The 20,323-nt window shown below is 39.9% G+C and overlaps 1 protein-coding gene across 5 annotated transcripts in view; it reads right to left on the bottom strand.

The window, feature by feature from the left end:
• APBA2 (amyloid beta precursor protein binding family A member 2) overlaps positions 1-20,323 on the bottom strand; it is a 112,422-nt gene that overhangs the window by 5,151 nt on the left and 86,948 nt on the right. For 3 of the 5 annotated variants that reach the window (XM_064517485.1, XM_064517483.1, XM_026113336.2), the window contains exons 6-11: positions 19,637-19,672; positions 17,960-18,046; positions 11,718-11,903; positions 8,074-8,253; positions 6,130-6,342; positions 5,204-5,323 (exon numbers count right to left, since the gene is read on the bottom strand). In XM_064517485.1, the coding sequence (XP_064373555.1) occupies positions 5,204-5,323; positions 6,130-6,342; positions 8,074-8,253; positions 11,718-11,903; positions 17,960-18,046; positions 19,637-19,672 (822 nt within the window). The remainder of the gene's footprint in view (positions 1-5,203; positions 5,324-6,129; positions 6,343-8,073; positions 8,254-11,717; positions 11,904-17,959; positions 18,047-19,636; positions 19,673-20,323) is intronic. The other 2 variants (XM_064517484.1, XM_064517486.1) reach the window with 2 other exon arrangements.

Below are 20,323 nucleotides of genomic sequence, written 5' to 3' on the forward strand. Positions count from 1 at the left end.
CTGTCGATGGCCAAGCTGGAAGCTGGAGTATTGTCTGGATGACTAGTATTTTTTCTGTGTGGCACTATCAGTTTCCTATAAATTCCTCCTCTGCAAATAACAGTGCTATGAAAAAGGAAATCCTTCTTACTGTTTCAAGGTTCAGGCTGTCTAAGGGAGGGAGGGAAGAATATAAAGTTATTCTTTGTTGATAAAAAGCCACCTTCAGCCTTCTGAAAAAGGATTCTGGCCTGCAGTGAGAGACACTGCACCTGGTCTATAATTAGTGGCTTAGTTCTACTGTGGTTCACAAACTGCTTCTGATGCAGTGTTATGGTTAGAGGCACCATCAGGATCCTTCACAGAATTACATCTTGAATTTCAGTCACATGCAATATACTGTTCTGCAGGTAGTCTACCTTCTAATCATACAACTGACAAGATAAGCTGCATTATGTATTTTTGCCTGACTCTCCTACAGAAAGCTTCTCATTTATCTCACTGTTAGAATAAAAGTTTGCTGCTCACTGTTAGGGAGTGTATGCAGTAATCTGAAAGCACAAAGATTCAGAATGTGCCCAAAGAAACCCTGTAAATACATTTTTCACAGTATAGAAGAAAATATACAGACTGTACAGCCAGCTGAAGTAAAAGCCTTCACAAAAAAATGTGACCTTCCACCCCACTGGCCTAAAGGCAAAGATAATGGCCTGCACGTCCCTCTAGAGCACCCTTAATTCTGTGGCTCCCAAAGAGCTTTTAATACCATCAGTGATTTTAGCCTTTCTAACAGCCTCAGACGTAGGAAGCAGTCTCTTGTCCTCATTCAAGAATGTGATCTCTCTCCAGGGAAGGGATTCAGCTTCCTTTTTGTGAGCATTAAGTATTTTAATGAGGTACAGCGAGGGACAGACACAGAGCATAAATGCCTCTGTCTACCCTCACAGATCATGTTAAGATAGAGACAGAGCCCAGATGTAAAGATCTCATGTACTTAAAGTGGACTTTTACGTAGCGCCTATATTTGCAAGTTACTGCCTGAAAGCAGCCTTAAGACTCTGCTGTCTCAGGCCAGTGGAGCTAAGGAGCATGGCAGATTAGGCTGGCAAGTTTAAGCTGCGCAGTACCGCTAAGTAAATACGATTCCGCTGAGCCAGGATTGTGTAGCTTGCTATGCTTGTTGAACATGGTGACAGCTATGAGATTATTAAATAAAGCATGACTAATCTGGATCTTCTTTTAAGCAAGAGCCTATACCCTATTTACTGTGTAAACAGGAGGAAAAAGAAAAAAAAAAAAAAAAAAAAAAAGCTAAACTGTACGGGTTAATTTCATTCAGCTGTTACATATTTTGCAATGTGTTAGATAGCTGCAATGTATCCGATGTAAAACTTCAGTAGTTTTCTGATCAACTTTATTGCAGCAGCCGGTCATGTAGCAAAACATTAAGGATAAAACAGTGCAAGGCAAATTAACTTTATTCTGAGTAAACACCTTAAATGTAACCTATTAAACCAGATTTCTCTTCATCTCACTCTTGCATTACTATGTATGTCTTTAAATTCTGTATATTTTTCTCCTAGACAATTTAAATAAAAGTAGAGGCAAGGATGAAAGAATATTAGAGACCACCTACTAAGTTTTACCTAATTTTGCTGTATTTTTAGGCAGAGTTCTCCTAGGCTAGGGATAGGTATACTTCTTGGAGGAAGGGTCATTTGTAAAGAGCTCTGAGATCTGGACTGAAAAGTGATATGTTATCAGCAGTAAAAATACAACTAGTGATAAACAGATCTCATAAAATCCAGGAAATAAGATGACAGGATATTAGAGATGATCATTTGCATTTAAAGAGCATCATAATTTTAAAAGAAGTGGGTCCGAATGATTTTCACAAATGACTGATAGTGCCTTATGTTCACCTCCCAGTCACACAACATTCCTGCTGCTTTTCTTTCATGTATATGCACAATATTCCATTTTTTTCCTTAATGTTTTAAGAGTCAAATTTCAGTTTCCTTTTATAAATGTGCAAAAAAACTACAGCAGTAGCTTTCAAGAGCCCTGAAGAATACCTGTATTCTTAGTGCAAGAGGAATTTCTGCGAATTTAACACTTTGTGCATTATATCTTGTGTTTGTGCTGTTCCCTAAGTAAAACTTCCCAAAGCTGGTTCCAACTGTCCGGACAGCTGCAAGCTGCCAGAAAGTGTCCCCACACCACCAGTGCTCTCTGAAGCACCACCTTAACCTTTGCATTTAATAAACTAGACAGACTACACAAAGCAAAACACGGATCTGCAGCAACCCAGTCTCTGTTATCTTCCTGATGCCCTATGAAAATAAAACATAGGTCAGATAGTACTTCTGCATGTTCAGGTTGTTTGCAGCTATTCACTGCTGTCACGGCTGTACGTTCTGCACAGATGAGATGGGCAGGGTGAAAAGGAACCACAGCAGAACTGTCACCAGCGGAGGCACGTAAATCGGTACCGGATGAGAGAGCACCAAATCGGTACCAGAACGAGACAGTGGCATAGCAGTAGGAGACATTCAATTATACCCATTCTGGCAAGTTATTTCTTCACTGTGCTAATGCTGAGCCAACAGAGGATAAGGATATTATTTCTGAATCCCATCATAACGTATAACAGTTGTTAGCAATTAGAAAACTCTGCTTTTTAAAATATTCGAAGTATCAAACTACCAAAGAAATGTACTGTGAAGAGTCTTATTGTCAAATGTTAACTGAAGTCAGGGAGGGTGCATCTGAGGAAGGATTTGTCTATATTTTTAACTGTCAGTGTAAAAAAAAGATGTGAATTTCTCCCTTTTTTTCATTGGCTTTCACATTCAAGCCGCAGACTATTCATAAATGAAATGTATTACAAGGCTTTCTTTTATGGTTATCCAGGAGGGATTTTTATGCTGAACTTGGTAAACTTTATGCTGGCTGTCATCTAAATGTTACTAATTTAACTGGAACAACTTCAGACCATCCCCAGTGGTGAATATGACAAATGACCAATAGATGGAGCAAAAACACTGTGAAAGGAAACAGCCATGGCCTGCAGAAACTGCTGAACTGGGGCTCTAAGGATGCAGGAGGTGGTGGTTAGCTGGGACAAGATGAAACAAAATAAATAGTCTCACAGGCTCTGTTACTGCTCCGCCCATGTGAGGACATGAGTTGCTTGTTCCCTTCCACCTTGGTCTGATCTTTTTCCCCAACCCTGACCCACCCCTACCCCACAATACTGAGAAGGGCCTCCTAAATGAGCAGATAAACACCATAGTTTTGCTCATTGTTCCTTGAATATATTTTCTTTTTCTTATCCCTGCATCAGCTGGACGTAGTACAGTTACAAAGGATAGCAACTAGCAAATAAATCAGGGCCTCACACACTGTTACATGCTGCCCTGGGCATCCTCTGTGAGATCTTGAAAAAAACAGATCCCATCCCATTCATCATTTTTATACTAACACTTGGGATTTGCTAACACTGACAGCACTAACACCTATGCACTAATACATACATATGTGTAGGGGAAAGCAGATTAAGGACAGGCAAAGAAGGAACTAGATTTCACAGAAATACACACACTTCATTTTTCCATATTTTTACAAAACCTTATCTACTCAAATGTGAGACCATTAATCCCAAACATGTGTGACAAATACTTTACACCTATGCTTCTAAAGGATGTCAGCCTGGGGCAGGCATCGCTGCAGAGTCCAGCTGGACAAAGGCTTGTAACAGCATTCTTCATACCAATCTCTGCTGCGACCCCAATGTAATCTTTAGTAGGAACACTTAAAACTCAGGTACAAGAATAACTTAGAGATGACTAGCAGAGCTGAGAATCTGCTAATGAGCCATCTGTTGCCTAAAGCTCATTAAGACCCATAATCCATATTAAAGCCCTTTAGATTTACCTGCTGCTCTTCTAAGGATGGCAGACAGAGATCTGGCAACTTCAATTTACAAGTTTGACTGAACAGGGGCCCAGAGCCCACAGTCCTTTCGTGATGTAGTTTTCTCCATAGGTAGGCTGATTATTTTTTTTCCCTAGACTGGAGGAAGAGGAGATGGTGATGGTCCTGCGCTACAGACAGACTCTAATGCCAATACCAGCCCCAGAAAAGGCCAGGTGGCTACCGGAGCTAGTGTTGTCCAGAGGGTTTGCTTTGGAAAAGTAAATGGCTTGAGAAGGAAGAACCAGGAGTGGAAGACCCTGAGCTGCACTGGGTAAGTTTTAGCTGTCACATTCACTCTCCTTCTTGCTGTTATTATTAGTGGGGAAACTGCAGCGCATAGAGAAGGGATCCCTGAGAAAGGGCACAGCCTATATAATTACTGGAATAAGAAGGGCTTAGCTTTAGCCATGGAAGGACACAATTGCTTTCCCCTGCCTGCTTTCCAGGATGTTACCCACTACTGTGTAAGCTAAATGAATTCTGTAAAGAGGAAGAAAAATTAGAATCTTACTGAGTATGTGCTGATATTTAAAAATAGAGAAACAGGATCAGAGCTAAGATGAGAATGCTGTAATTGCAGATGCCTGTTTCAGTATAACTGCTGCTCCTGGCAACTCTGACACATTAGTTGACAGTTACACATTTATTAGAATTGATCCATTGCACTAGACAATCTGTATTATAAATCTTGTATTATGTAAGAAAAGTCTCTCAAGAATGGCAGTATATGTTCTCCTAGTGCTCTCCATTTGCAATTCACTGTACAGAGATTTGATTACAAGGTTTTGATTCATGAATGGTTCAGAGTATGAAAACTGAGGTTGTGAACTGTGGGTATATGTCAACATAAACTGACCTCCTAGAAAGTAAAGCATAGCATAAAGGCCTTAGCTAACAAATAAAGTTTTAGATATGGAGCAGAAGCTCCAGGGAGAGAGGAGTGGCTGTGAAGGCTGTAGCCACTAGAAACAATTGACAGACACCCTCCACAAACAAACAAAAAATCATCAAAGTTGATTATAACTTTCAGCAAACAGGTTTATGTCTATATGTGAACATATCCTTGATGTATGTATGTAACATTAGGGGATCTATTGACAGCAGGCCCTGCAAGCTTACACTGCTAACCGGGAAGAACGAGTTCTCAAAATGCACAGAAGACATGTGCAAAGAATTTTCAATATTTCAGTGTGTTTCTTACTCAAAAAAAGAAACAAATCTGCAGTTACCACACACAGAAACTTACAATTCCATTCTGTACGCTGAAGCCCAGCTGGTATTTTAAGTCCGGCCGTTTTATGAGGACAGTAGTGACTGGAGGACAGCTAACAATGTTCAGTTTCACTTGTGTCTGATTCTTGAGACCCTGTAAGATATCCCAGAAGTTAATATTTCTGAAACAGATCTTAATCTGCTCTTTCACTAGTGGTTTCCTAACTGCAAGACCATAAAGCAGCTGATCTGGGAAATAACAGCTACGATTAATAGTGGTGTTAACTTAGAGATACACCTCTTTGTCTCACTAACGTTAGTGTATGGTCCAACAAAACATAACAAACTCCCTGCCTTTAATTACTACACTAACTTTCAATTCAAGAAAGGCCAAACCTGACTAACGCTTTTCTCCACCAAAATCTGGCTAATTAGTCTCCTGCTGCTGCTCTTGGTAAGTATGAACTGACACTAGTCTCAGTGACTGAAGTTGATGTATCCTGAGGTTCCCTCATGTCTGGGGAACCTTCATCAACTCACTTCATCTGGAGGCTGCAGTCTACCAGCTCCTCATTCGGCCTCCATCGCTTTCACCTACATGGATCCCAAAAGAAGCAGAGTAGATTTTAATCCTCAGATTTTAATTTGGAGGTTGTGGGGAAGCCTAAAACTTTGAAGATAGCTAGCTGCCCGAAGTAACTGACTTTGGGCAGCTTTTTGACACCTCACCTTGTTTATAGTCCAGTAACAGTGCTGTAGCCAAATTTTCCAGCTCTAAATTTTGATTCATTATCATCCCTGAACCTGTATTTCTAATTCTACTTTCTGTTAATGAGAGTTTACATGTTTTTCATAGTGATATGAAAATCATATCTGCTGGAAATTTGCCTGGTCACTTGACAGAATATCATCTCTCTGCTGGTTTACAATCTACAGTATGTAGTTGTAAATTTGGGGTACCTTTATGATCCCTTGGCATGTTGCAAGAGGAAGACCAACTAAACTGGTCCCATTAATGGACATAATTTGATCTCCAATGCTTAGTTTTCCTGAACGGGCTGCAGGGCCTCCATTCATCATGTTAGCCAGGATAACAGTGGGTAGAATGGATCCCCATCCAGACTCCACAATCACTACCCCAAGAATTTCTCCCTTCTGTTTTTCTAGCTGGAGCTGGAAAAAAAAAAAAAAAAAAAAAAAAAGGTGTTTTTTTGCTTCAATTCATCTAAATTTGAGCATTAGCATCTCAGTTGTTCCTGAATAAGATCTATAACTTACAAAAAGAATTCCATTCTTTCCTATTAGGTAGTAGCATTACTTCAAAAGGCTGTTAAAACTGTGGAAAACTTACCTGTTTCTTTTCAGCAGTATCTTCCACTTGTTTTTTGAAGGTCTATATAGGCCCTTACGATATGCAAAAAACCAGCAAATTGGCTAACTTCATAGAAAATGGTGGAACTGAATATGTTTAATGTAATTTGTCAACTGAATGAATGTCAAAGAAGTATTAATCCTTCTTATACAGGGGAAGCTGTAACATTTTGTGGCTAAGACGGTGCTTGGAGCACAGGGTAAGTATATCCTTTAGCAAAATACTGGGAATTATTTTCTCCCAAATGGAAAATGTTGCGACTGAACTACCTGCAGTATACAAGGACTATTTAGCAAAACAGAACTGCTGTAGTAAGATCAGCCTTCAGGTTAAAAAGGGATAGGGACATCCCTGCTTACAGAAACCACAAAGGCCATCTGACTTTCATTGATGGTATCTATCAAGGCTTTGAACCAATCAGTATGCCACAACTCTGTCATTATTCAAACACATTCATAAATCAGGTTGAAACAAAGGTGACACAAAAATAATGACCTCAATCACTTTGAAACATTATATATTTGTATCTGTCAGTTCTGATTATAAGCCAAACCAAGATTTGTCCAATTGAATTTTCCCTTGTGGGCCAGAAGAGAAATATTTTTGTCACAGCTATATGGATGTGAAAACAGTTTATTGATACCTAATGGCTACAGACAAATTACAGACAAAACTACCCATCAAATCATAACTTTACTATCTGCAGCTATAAGTGAAAAACACTCTGTTCCCCAGAGCACACACAGCTGCACAAGAATCAGTAAGGCCAGAAAAAATAAGTAGGAGAGCTGTGACTGAAGGATTAAACAATTTGCCCTTTATCTCAAAGTAAGATCGCTTTAGGACTCAGCCAGGAAACTCTGACCTTTAGTACATGGACCAAATCCCCATCGCACTGAAACAATATGGGAAGTACCAGTAAGAACAGCAGAACAACTACGGGTACCGCACCCTGGTCTGCAGTGCTCAGTATTACAATGCTTTTTTGGATGAAATGTAAAGTGTGACATATATGGCTGTTTATAAATGTAAATAGTTACACTTATGTAAAGTGAGGCACTTGTTCTTGCCTTTTCGTACATCATGATCGCGTGATATGTTTCATGTGGCAGCTTCCCTGGCGTCCTACTAAGGGAAGAGAAATAAGTCTGCCCCATGCCACAGCATTCTGGACTCACAGTCCTTGCATCTATCAAGTAAGACATCACTTGCAATGTGCATTAAAATGGACTGCCATCGTAAAAATTGCCACAGAAACACCTCACACAGTGTACTGCGAATAGTGCGAAGCTTATTTATGTCAGATGTAAATGTACTTTATTACTGTTTTGATCAAAGGAAGCAGAAAAAACCTGAAAACAAAAAGAATAAATTCTAAAAGCTTATAAAGCTGATTTTAGTAGCAGAGCACTGATAAAACAATGCACCTGGGATGTAAAAACCATCCTTAAAATGCAGTTATATTTCCACAAGAACTACATTTCTCTGAAAAAATGGATCAATATGAAATGAAAATTCAGAAACTAATTTACCTCTTTGCAGTTTTCTGAATTGGAAAAGTGTATGAGATCATCGTTGTACATCTCCTGGGTATTGATGATGTCACTGTACTCTTTCTGACTGAGATCCTCTGGGTTAATTCCATTGGCTCTTAAAAACTCTTGGTAAGCCACACTGAAAGCCTGACCTATGGACTGAGCTATCAGCTGTGCCTGTAACGTGAAACAAAAGACAGCTCAGAGAAAGGTCTGGTGCTGAGATTACCACTGAAGCCTCAAGAGAGATACAGGTTTAAAGACAGTGAAAATAAAGGATAGTACAAAGTTGCTAAGGTAGTATGAGTAGAAAGTCACTTAAGGTCAGTTGTGTGGAAAGCAACCCTTGTATCCAAAAACGAACTGCAAGCTCCATTTAAAAAAACTGCTGATCCCCTTTCATCAGCCCATTGGAGTAGCATGCAACCATATGCCATTTATGCACTCGTTCCAATAGACAGTGGAGAGCACTGGCTTTGTACCAGTACCAACTAGCCCTTAGGGAAGAGACTGTCGCAGACTCCACTTCTGACCACTGTAGATTTGCACAAGTGATGAGAGAACCGCTGCCCTGCTTGCACGTGCCTTCATGGACATGTATGCACCATTGATTTGGGTTGCCTTCTCACCTGCTGCTTCACCATCTCTGTTTTATAGTGCTGCAAGCACTGCTTCGACAAAACCATCTGCTCTCCCATTACTGCTATTACACGTCTCATAGTCCTGGCAAAACGGGAATAGCCCTTAGCCACCCACTGCACACCTACAACAGCTACTCGCATTAACGCCTCTTGACTAGCAGGATCAGGGATGCTTTCAAGCACATGGGCAGAGTCTCGACTACAGCTTGTCCATGGTAAGCACGACTCTTCAAAATCTTCCGTGTCTTTGTTGATTTGGGGAGCATTTATCTGGGCATGCATTTTCCTACAGTATGTAACGTAATGTAACTTCCTATTACAGTGGGCCGTGAGAGTAAACATTAACAGTGATTGATGTTGGGATGCATCAGGAGTACATAGGCATTAGACATAAAATGACAGGTAACAGTCATCATAACAATACTTACCACTTTGCACATTCAGTGCACTGCAAAAGTTAACTAACTGAGTTCTTGAACTTTGTCATAAAATTTATTTTCTAGTTCCACTAGATGGCACTGGAATACAGAGAAACAGCCACAGAGGTGAGGATTTATATTCAACTCTTTTTTTTTCCCCCCACCGGCAATTTCTTGTTTCCCTATTCCAAGTCCACTGCAGGTCACAGGAGAATGCCAAGTTCAGTTTCGTGTACTTGTGCTTTCCAGGAACTGTATTCCGTCATCAGGGAACATGAGTAACCCCAATGATCTGAAAAGGAGTTAGTTGTATCCTGCAATGTAACTCTCTAAAAATAACAGTAATCAAAACTAAAAAAAACCTGGAAATGCAGCACTTTCTCAGATACATGGGGAGTGCGGTTATGAATGCACACTGTTACTCTGGACAACGCTGTATCATCTAACCCTTTCTTTTCACAATCCACTGAGAAGATAATTCACTTTTCTTTTAGGTTGTTTTCTTATTTCATTTGTGCTGAAACAAACAAAAGTATCAATCTGTATGACCTGAAAACAATTCTAGACAATCAAGATATAAGTAGCCTAACCAGTCCCATAAAATTCCTTCATATTTTAATACATCTTCTCAACTTTTTAATCAATGTATAATCAATATACCAAGTGGTTTGAATATCAACCGTACAGAAGTCATCAAGAATATTTTTACATCACAGAATTACTAAAGAGTGTCACCAGTCCTCATCAACTCCTTTTTGCTGTTTTCTGTCTCCAGTGTAATTGCTTTGTAGTTAGTTGCTTTCCCCTCTATTAACTCTCCATTCCACATTCTCAAAACCAAGTTGTTTAGATGTCATCTTCTACTCTGTAACACACAGTTTCCATGCCTTTCATCTATATCTCCAGGGTTTTATGAATTTTTTGAAAGTCTTCAGCATTGTGTGCAACTTAAAGATAGTGTCATTAAGTTGTCTGAAAAGGTCACGCCAGCAAAGCAGGGGCAGAGCTGAGCAGAAGAGCAGGTCTGCAAACAGTCCCAGCCTAGTGCTCTAAACTTCAGACACGCCATTTCTCATTTACAGACCTAAGTGCTTTAAAATAATGAAAATGATTGCTTAGCTCACAAAATAAGCAACCTGTAAGGTACAACTGCCTGAACAAAAGAACTAGATAATTTTTTTTTAATATGTTATTACAGAAATTATATTTAAAGCTGTTCTATATAATGATGGTCAGAAATGCTAAGTTCTGCCTATTACTCATAATAGTATCTCAATTGTCTTGGTTTTTTCAGTTTTACTAGCTTGATATTTTTTTCCATACATGTTTTAGGTTGGGTTGAAGTTTCCAGGTTTCCACACACATAGATTTTATTTTAGACACACGTATCTTCTATTCAGCCACAAAAGCAAACCTGGAGAGACAACAGCAGCAAAGCAAGTTCACCTTCCTCAGCCACAAGAGGTAAGGGCATGGCAGGCCAGCGCTTCCCACAGGAAAGAGGGTGGAGCAGAGCCATGCAGAACAACTCTGCAACCACTGCAGCTGCAATCCTATTCTACTGTGGCTCCAAGCTCATTCATCTTTTCCATTTCTGATGCAACTGAAAATCAGAACGTGAATTCGGAAGTGGTCACGCCCTTTCTTTTCAAAGGGAATCTTAATGGAGAGTGTTTTAGAGCTAATATGGTACTGCATTTTCAGAGTGTGTTATGGCACAAGATGACTGAAACAATGCCTTCTCTTGTACAGCTGTTGTTTTGAAAGAGTAGTTGTAGTTCTTCCTACACATTCTAGCCTTTTATTTAAAAATTGCTAAATTCTTGTGGTGGTGAAGAAAAATTTCTATAAATACAGAGAACTAAACTTTCTTAGCTCCATTGCATTTGTACAAAAACTATAATTCATAATCTTTGCTAGAGGTAAAAAAGAAAAATGAAAAAACAGTGGCTGGATATGTTCTTAAACATCAAAGGAGCAAGTCCCACAGTGCATGTACCTACCACAGGTAAGTAAGCCATAAGGGAATAAATGGGTAAATGGCAACCTTGTGCCAGGTCTGCTACCAAGTTGGTAGAAGATGATCTCAGCAACTTAGCTTCAGTTTGAAAGAGGACCTAACTGGTTCCACCTCATTGCTGGCTGTCCGGAGAAATATGTGTGTCATTGTGTACCAAGCAGCTGGAATACAGGATACAATCCAGGATGATCAATTTGATACACAGTATATTAATTCTGGCCACAGATGACCATGGACTTTCAAACACATCCAAATAATTAACCCCTAAAATATTTGGGGAAACATTGTTGAAAGAACACAAATGACTCTGGAAAAGCAAAGTCAGATGAGAAAAAAGAGTACATATTTTGAGGCTGAGAAGGAAACACAAATGATTGATGGAGACAGAAAACACAGATATGAATAGTGACAAACAACTGGCCAGTCCTTGCACAGATTAGCTATAGCTTCTATCAGAAAAAATTATTGACAGCAAAAGTGCATTCAACAGATCAAATGTAATTTCAGAGATTCTCTAAATGACATCCATTGTTTAAATAGAATTTAATTCAATTTACTTACATCCTCTGATTCAAAGACGTGGCATATCATTTTGTACTGCTTCTTTCCCTCCTGAGCACCAGGTGTTGTTTCAATACAGTCTTGAGAAGCTGACCTTGGCATGCGGCGTCGCGCCATTAAAACTACAATGTTACCAATATCAGCAATATATGAGATTGTACGCAGTGCATGATCCATCATTGTTTCCTAAATAAAGCAAAGAAAAATAAAGACATTCTTCATGCCTGCTGTTATTCCACAGATGTTACATTTTTCCCCTCCTGGATGGCCTATAGCTTGAGAATGACAACAGCTCTAGACTCTCTTTATACAGACCCAGATCCAACATCCCCTACACAGTCAACGGACTTGAACCCTGACTGAAGACAAAGTCGCTGTTAACAAAACTGGCTTCAGGGGAAGTGTTGCCTGAGCAAAGACTACATGGTTTCTACTGCAAAGTAATAATAAAGATCTATATCAATATTCTATAAACAATTTCATGCTGTTGGAAAATTACATTTCACTTTTGTATTGTTTTTCCTAAATGAAGCAGATGCATTTCACAATGACAGAACCAGTTTTGACAAAGTCATCTGTAGATCAGAAGATGTTATACTGTAATTTTCTGAAGTGTTTCCTTTAATCATGTCCTACAATAGCAATAATATGTAAGATAACATTTTCTAATATGCAGCAAAGGTATAATTTTCTTTTCTTTGTAAAGGGCTATGAAGGCAGTATTGCACCTTCGTTTAAGTTAGAATTTCTAATACTTTTTTATGATTACTTGCTCAATATCTCAGATCAGTTTGGCTTTGAAGTGCTGATAGGGATTTAGCCTAGTGTCCAGGCTCACACAAGTACTCCAAAATTTGCCTAAGCAGCTCCTGCAGGTAAAGTCAATTGCTTCAGTCATCTGCTTGAAGGGAAAGATAAGCTTTAACGACTTGCTAGATCTGGCCCTGTCCAGGTAACAGCTGGCCAAAATTAGCTTCTGCTTGTGTCTGTCCAGAACTGCTGGAGTTTGACCACATCACAGTGGAGGCCATAAGCAGATGAACAGATCATCTCAAAAAGCTGAACATGAGGAGAGACAGTATGGTCCATCTGGTCAAAAACTTCCCTTGGTTTTACCAGCATAATCCAAGCTGATGAGGTTGAACTCAGTCAAATTCTTCCTCCAGTCAATGTCATCAGGCTGCCAGTTCAGTTGTGCTGGGAGAGCTCACTCAGCTCCGAAGAGCCTTTGCCCGTGAGATTGGTTTTAAATGGAAACCTGCCCACGCTCCTTCCTAATGAACATGTCTGATGTACGAAACCACTGAAGAGAACCAAGTCTGAAGCATCTTGAAACCTCCTGCCTCAATCTCAAATCCCTGAGCTCTGCATCCCTTAATTACTTTAGCCTTTTAAACTCTATTTTACTTTCTGATATTAGCAGGGAAATCCCAGCCTACCACTTCCAGACGTTTTTCTCATAGGAATGTATCATTATACAATGGCTTTGATTAAGTACTGAATTAGCTCGGACAAATGAAAACTGAGTGCATATTTGTAGTCAGAGAAGGATGTGTTGTCACTAGACTTGTTTTATTTCAGATATTACTATTTTGTCTTTTTTTTTAATCTGAATCTTTGTAATATTGAACTCCAGTTCATGCTTCTATCCTTTCTTTCTTCTATAAAAGAGCAGTGAGCTCCCACAAGGAGAAGCCTTCAAGGGCGTTTTGTGACGGTTTCTGTGCACCACTGGGTATAAACTTGTACTTTTTTTTTTAATTTGTGAATTCAGCATTTAGCATGAATAAATTAATGTGTATCAACAATTAGTGGTCTCATTTTCATTGAAAGGTTTTCTATATGTACAAATAATGTTATTCTAGTATAACAATGTATAGTGTGTCATTGCTAGAGTGATGATTTGAAAGATAAAATACTTAGGACTGTAAAGACAAGCAGAGTGATATACTTGTTTACACTGATGTTTTAGCTTACTATTTGCACCTTCATAAAGGTTTTGTTCAGGATACTTTATAAGCAACCTGATTTCTTTTTTAGTTTTTTTAAATAAAAATAAATAAAAAGCCACAACTTTTCTAAATTCCCATAATGGTGTGTTGCTATGGAAGATGTTCCATAATGTTAAGCACCTTTTATGTTTGAAATGAGAGCTTTAGGAATGCTCATGCAATCAAGTAAGCTGACTGACTGTACTTCCCGTAAGTGCCTTGAAAAAAATCACCATTACTGAAGTCGGAGTATAATGAGGGAGGAAGAGAAATTGCTAAAAAGAAAAGGTAAGGTAACTGATGTTAGTACTGCATATCTGGCAGAGTGAAAATTCAAGCAAAGCGTTAGAAAAAGTCTCCTCACTGTAAGGACCCATAGGACCCATAAAACGATCTTTTAAGGCAGTGATGATTAACACTTTTCCCTGAGGAGGCCTGCAAGGGCTTTACGTTCTTCTTCACCACGTGACCACGCGTGGGTCCATCGGCAGGGGAGGAGGCTGGGGGAGAAGCAGGGATGCCCCCTCACCCCTGCTGCCACGCAGCCCCAGCCGGACGGAGGTGCTTTGCTCCATCCCAGCGTCAAAACAAGCCAGACTCTGCTTGTGCCGTCATGCGTGTACGGTGCATGTGCCCGGTATAACGGCCAAACCATGGGCGCCCTTCTAGCTGCGTGACAAGGAGGAGGCTGTGGGAGGCTCAGGAGATACAATTTCAATAGCGGGCTGCCAGAATAATTAAATCAGCTCTCAGATGTGGCTAAAGAGCTGGTGACAGGTCAGATATTTGGTCTGGTGGACTGAATCCAACTCATTGCCATTGGTTGAATATCCTTATTTTAAGGTAAAAAGTGCCCAAATCCCGTTATGGGGCATTTCAAACCTGTGCATTATGGGTTTCTTGAACTGGATGCTGCCTACTCTAAAACCTTATGCGAAGTGCATAATTTTATTAAGATGAAGCTTTTTATTGAAACACAGAATCTGATTTCTAAGCTACTGTGAGAGTTCAGTGCCTCCAAACCATGCTTTGTTAGCTTTGTTTTCTGTAATTTCTTTATGTATTTTGCCATTGTAGAGAGAAACTATTCTCTACTTTGAGAAACAGAAAGCGTACCATGTGCAAATTCCTTCTTGCTGGGGTCTACCGTCAGTCTGGAGTGTTTTCCAGCCTTTGATTAGTTACTCACACTGGAAACAACCAGAAACATAATAGTTTTATCGGTCAAAATAGGCATGGATGTTTTTTTCCCCTGAAAAGCATCCACCAAATTCTGCCTGAATTGTAATATAAAAATACTTATTATTGAGTCAATTTGTTTTGCTTTACTTTGTGACCTCTATCAGTTTTAAGTTAGTATATTGGTTTATAGTTCCAAAATATCTTGGGTCCTTGGCCAAGAGTGAGGTGGTCCCTGCTGCTTTTGGCAGCTCCTTGGATATATAACTGTGGGTATTTCTGATGTGAACAAACAGAAAACTTGAACACCGGTTTGTTGGTTTTTTAAATCTCCCCTATTGTGCATGCTGCTTGCCTGCAGGCTGCTGCTTCCCTGTTCTCAAGAAGGCCTGTTTTTTTTGTTTTGGTAGTGGTTCTCGATGTGTACCTGAATATCCTGCTGAGGTCCGTAATCACTGAGCAGCATGAGGTCTGTTTTCACCTAACTCCGTTGTATCAGATGGCAACCAGGTACCAAGAGAACGAAGGGGGTGCGCAGCCTGCTCGCAACACAGCCTGCCCAAAACCTTTTCCTCCTTCATGCAGCCTGGGGCTTGGGGTCTCTGCTCAGCCCTGGCACGGTCCAGAGGAGCTTTAAAGGACACATGTGATTGAGATACCCGCCTTGTTGAGTCAGTAATGGCAGGGCTTCTCTTGATATCTGATTTTCCCCCCAAAACTATGGGGTATGAATAATACGAGATTTTCTCATCATTTATATAAACAGGTAGGTATTAGTTGATTGTTTCTTGAACAGATCTCTAAGGTCTAAAAGAAAAAGATCTTTTTCAAGTTGAGAAGAGTAATTGTTTTAAAAATTACAGAATTTAACTCGACAGAGGTAGAAAAATACCAAAACCGACTGCTTCCTGGAACCACCTGCCTCACTGCAAAGAATCACTACCCATAAAGTGATTTTAATAAGTCTTCTCTCTCTTGAAACAAAATGTTCTATGCTTATCCCTAAGCTATGAAATGTGATGATGGTTAAGAGGTGGTGTGGGGTTGTCTCTAAGGGTTTCAGGGGCTCAGTAGGATTTATAGCTTTTCTCTTGCTATGGAAAAATGTTTTATAATGGACATCTCTCAGCAGGGTCTTGGGAGCTCTGCAGAGATAATTGCTTTTCAGCAGTCTGTACTAAGTATTCTATAAGGGTGTAATCATACATGCAATGTTCACAAGAGTGAACGGACCCAGCAAAATGAATGCATTTAATCTCACCTGCCAAGAAATTCTTCCTCTCCTTATCCATCACAAAGGAGTTGCTCAAAGGTTTTTATGTTTTTTCCTCCCTCCTAGGGATAAAAGTAGTCACTCACCCACTCCCTCCTATCTTTTACTTTCTAATACAATTACATCTAGGAATAAGGCAAATAATATCCAGTGACCATAAACATGTGTATCGGTCTTTACTTCTTCCTTTCTCTCACTCCATATCTTCTCATCTATTTTCCATATATTGTTACTTCATTTTCACCTTCTCACCTCCTTTGTTATTCTCCCATGAATCCCCCCATCTCTACCAATCTTTCTCTATTCCTTCCCTCCTCGGTTGCCTACTTCCATCCATTCCATCCCTGCTATCCTTATACTTGTCCTCACAAATTCAGCCTCTCCTTCACAACCCCTGTTCTATCTTTTCCCATCTGGATTTTCCTTTACCCAAATCTCCCTTCCCCTGTAGAGCACTCTCTCAGAATCCCCTGGTGCTGCCCTGCTGGAAATCAAAGGAAAACTTGAGGGAGAAAAGCCAGAATATTTTTCCATGGCTCTCAAGTGAAGTAGACCTGTGGCAGCATGAATCACACAACCTAACAAGTTGGAAGATATTTTAGGACTATTCATCTATCAGAGAGTTGGCACATTTGTCACCTCTGTATCTTCCTTTTTCTCTGCTAGCTCTCCCAGCTGCTTCACTCAGCTTGTCTTCTCTGGCTGAGCGAGGAGAGGGGAGGGCTGCTGAGATGATCCTGCCAGCTGCACTCGCTGGCTGCAGGTGCCTGGAGCACAGCACTGAGGGGGGCTGCCCTGATTAGAAGCAGGCGTGTGGCCAAACCTAGGGCTGATCCGACCACATATACTGAGCAGGCGGTCACCTTGGCTGCATATATTCAATAACTAAATGTTTGAGCAACTAAACAGTGGCAGTGTTGCTGGGGTGACAGAACTGGCTCCATTCAAAGCAGCAATACAATGTCCTGGTACCACTGATCTTTCCTTATGGTAACCTGAGGTCTTCTCACTTTTCTACTGCTACTAGCTGGATACAGTGGACTTTTTTTAATGAAAACTGAAGCAAACATCACTAAGATGTTTGTGTTCTAAGCTTCTTGTAAGAATTAAAATTTAAAGAATTTCTGTAAGTATGATCAAAGTCTAAAGAGATCTTGTTAGATTACTATACTAAGTATTGGAGTCCATGTATGAATTATATGTTATTAATTGCAATTTCCTTATGAAAAAAATCTTCCCTACAAAGATTGCCTCTTAGTGAATGTATGAATAATTCCTAGAAAAAGAGGCTGATTGTTATTGTAGTCTCCAGCTACTTCTTTAATATAAATAATTAATAGTTTACCTTCAGTAAAGACGATGGTAGCTCAAACGTGAAAAATTGGACATTAAATGTTAAAAATGGCAAGATACAAATGCCTTAATCAAAGCAGCAAATGACCTCCCTGTTAGCTCACAAATTTGGATAGTGAAACTGTTGCAGAGAAACAGGGTAAATGCATGCTGGAAGACTTTTGAATCTTTTTCTAAATTGAATTATAGATCTCAATGATGTGCAGACATTTTCCAACACATCAAGTAAGTAAAACTGTTCTCAGTATTATTACGTTGGCAAATGGCAAGTGTAAGAGCAATAATATTTCTAAGCATGTTTAACAACGCTCTTTCTGAATATTCTCACAGAAGTGAATTTATCCAAATTTAGTAGTTTCCGACAAACAGTATAAGAGCACAGTCTGATGCAAGACTGCTCAGAAACAATCAACATTATTCTTGCAGAATTTTAAATCATAACTTACCTGTGTGTCTGCATTTAAAACTTTAATTCTCTGTGTGGAGATGAACAGATCCACTTCAGTCAAAGCCTGGGAATCTCCCTCTGAAGTCTAAAAGACAGACGCTTGGTTACAAGTGCAATTTTAATTTCCTCTTTAGAATGACAAATTCACTGATCACTTGGAGCATAACGTGATGTGAAGCAATTGCATTGTTAAACCGCTACATAGATAGCTATTCAAAGGTGCTTCCAAATACATGCAAAGAAGGTGTTTATTGCACAGAAGAGTGAAGCATGCTCTTATTTTTTGGGTAAGACTGAATTTGCAGAGCCTGTGGGATTGACAGCTTGGGTGCTAAAATTCTCTGTTTATAGCCAGAACAGGGTGGAAGAGCACGGCTGCTCTTTCCCCACTGCCTCACTGATGCACTTCAGCTCTCGAGGCACCAGGAGCAGAACTGAGGAAGTGATTTACCCGCCAGGAGCTGCTGAGCCCTGGCCGTCTTCAGTGAGCTCCCCAACAAAAACGCAAGCTGGTGCTCAGTACTGCGGTGAGTTTTAGTTCGTTTTTTCCAGACAATAAAGAACTGAAAGCTGGACTATACCTCTCTGATTTCACATAAAGCCATTGGATGACTTTTAGACATGAACTCCTGAGCACTGCTCGCTAGGAAGCCTGCAGGGAAATATTTCCCCTCTCAACCTGTTTGCAGAGCAAGGGGGACTGCTGTATAATGCCACATGGTTTCCAAAGCGTGGCGCCGGGCTCTGCCCAGGCAAGGAGATGGAAGACCAAGTAGGAAAGCGGCACCTATCCCTCACTGAAGTCCTATCCAAGAGCCCCCCTAATACGCTGAGTCCCAGCAAGACCCCAGTTATTGCTGCAGGCAGTGGTGGTCCACAGTGCACCGCTGCGACTGCGGTTGGCCACAGCCTGAGTGCAGCGTCCCAGCCTGGCTCACCCGGTGCCAGGGGCAGGCAGCAGCCTCCCGGTCAGAGCTGGCCTCTGCGATGAGACAGGGCAGGGAAGAACGATGCACTTGCTGCTCTATTCTGTGCTTAAAACAACTGTGCTCTGCGTATAATTCATTCATATTAAGTTCAATTGAAGAATACTGTGTCCAACAAAATACAAAGCAGCACATCACTGTTGCAAAGATCATGTTATTTACATTGGAGACCATCACAAAAGCAAGATGAATTTTAGTGGTATTTTTGACAGCTGTGTTTAGCTAACTGAAGTGTATTTTTTTAACTGGGTGAAATGTGCCCTGTATGAATTGCTCCAGCTACTATCTGATAAATTTATTAATTTGTTTTTAAATATCAACAATAAATAAATATACGGTAAGTCACAGGCGTAGGAAATAGATTACACAGAATTAACTGCTTCTGTTAGTAAAATAAACATAAGCATTGCATTAAAAAAATCTCCTGGATAACACTGGCTGTATCTCTGGACTGAACAAATCACAGCTATTGAACAGAAGAAGAGCAGCAGCAGACAGGCACTCTAGCGAGTGAACAATGACGAAAATGAGTTCATTTTATTCCATCCCGTGTGCTACTACTTTAACAAAGAAGAAACCAAAATGACAACTTTATGAGGACCCATAATGAAAGACACAACACCCCATGGAGAACAAGTACAACAAAAATGTAAGTAAACATTAGCATTCAAGAAAAACAGTTTACACACCGCTTTTTTCTTGATTTTAGCCGCCTTTTGCATCCTCTGAGGAATAGCATAAAAAAAGAGTGCAGACAGATGTACACACAAAGAAAGAGAAAACACAGTGTGTGAAGTCAGGGAAACCTTTTGACTATGAATCCAGACTGTTAAAAACTAAAAATTTGGGGACAGCAGGGGAAGGATGTGAAAGGAAGATAAAGGTTTGTTTATATTCTATGCAGTTTTGAAGCATATTGGTTTTAATGGGGTTATGCATGTTGTTGACTGATTACAAAAAATACCAAAGAGTGTCGTCTGTTAATGGCTGCTCATTACATCTACACTGCTGAATACACAACGATCTAAAATGACAGTACATGCACTATTTTAAGCTCAAGGTTTTCTATTAATATTCTAGTCATATTAATCATATGTCTACATGTCATTTTTGAATAAAACATAAGTTAAAGTCTCTTCCAAGCCTATCTAAAGTAATCAAGTATCCCTGATAGATTTGGATTGCTATTAATACACAAAACATTTTTTAGGGCTTTTAGTTTAGTTTTTAGGTTTAACTGCAATCAACCATCACTTACTGCTTGAGACATTGCAACATCCTAATCAGAAATTCAAAGATCTGAAAAGTTTAAGGAACTGGACCTTTCTTGCCTTCCATTCCTTTCTAAAGACCAAATCAATCATCTGTCAAGACAG

The sequence above is a fragment of the Dromaius novaehollandiae genome, chromosome 10 (assembly GCF_036370855.1).
Source record: "Dromaius novaehollandiae isolate bDroNov1 chromosome 10, bDroNov1.hap1, whole genome shotgun sequence".
Lineage (NCBI taxonomy): Eukaryota > Metazoa > Chordata > Aves > Casuariiformes > Dromaiidae > Dromaius > Dromaius novaehollandiae.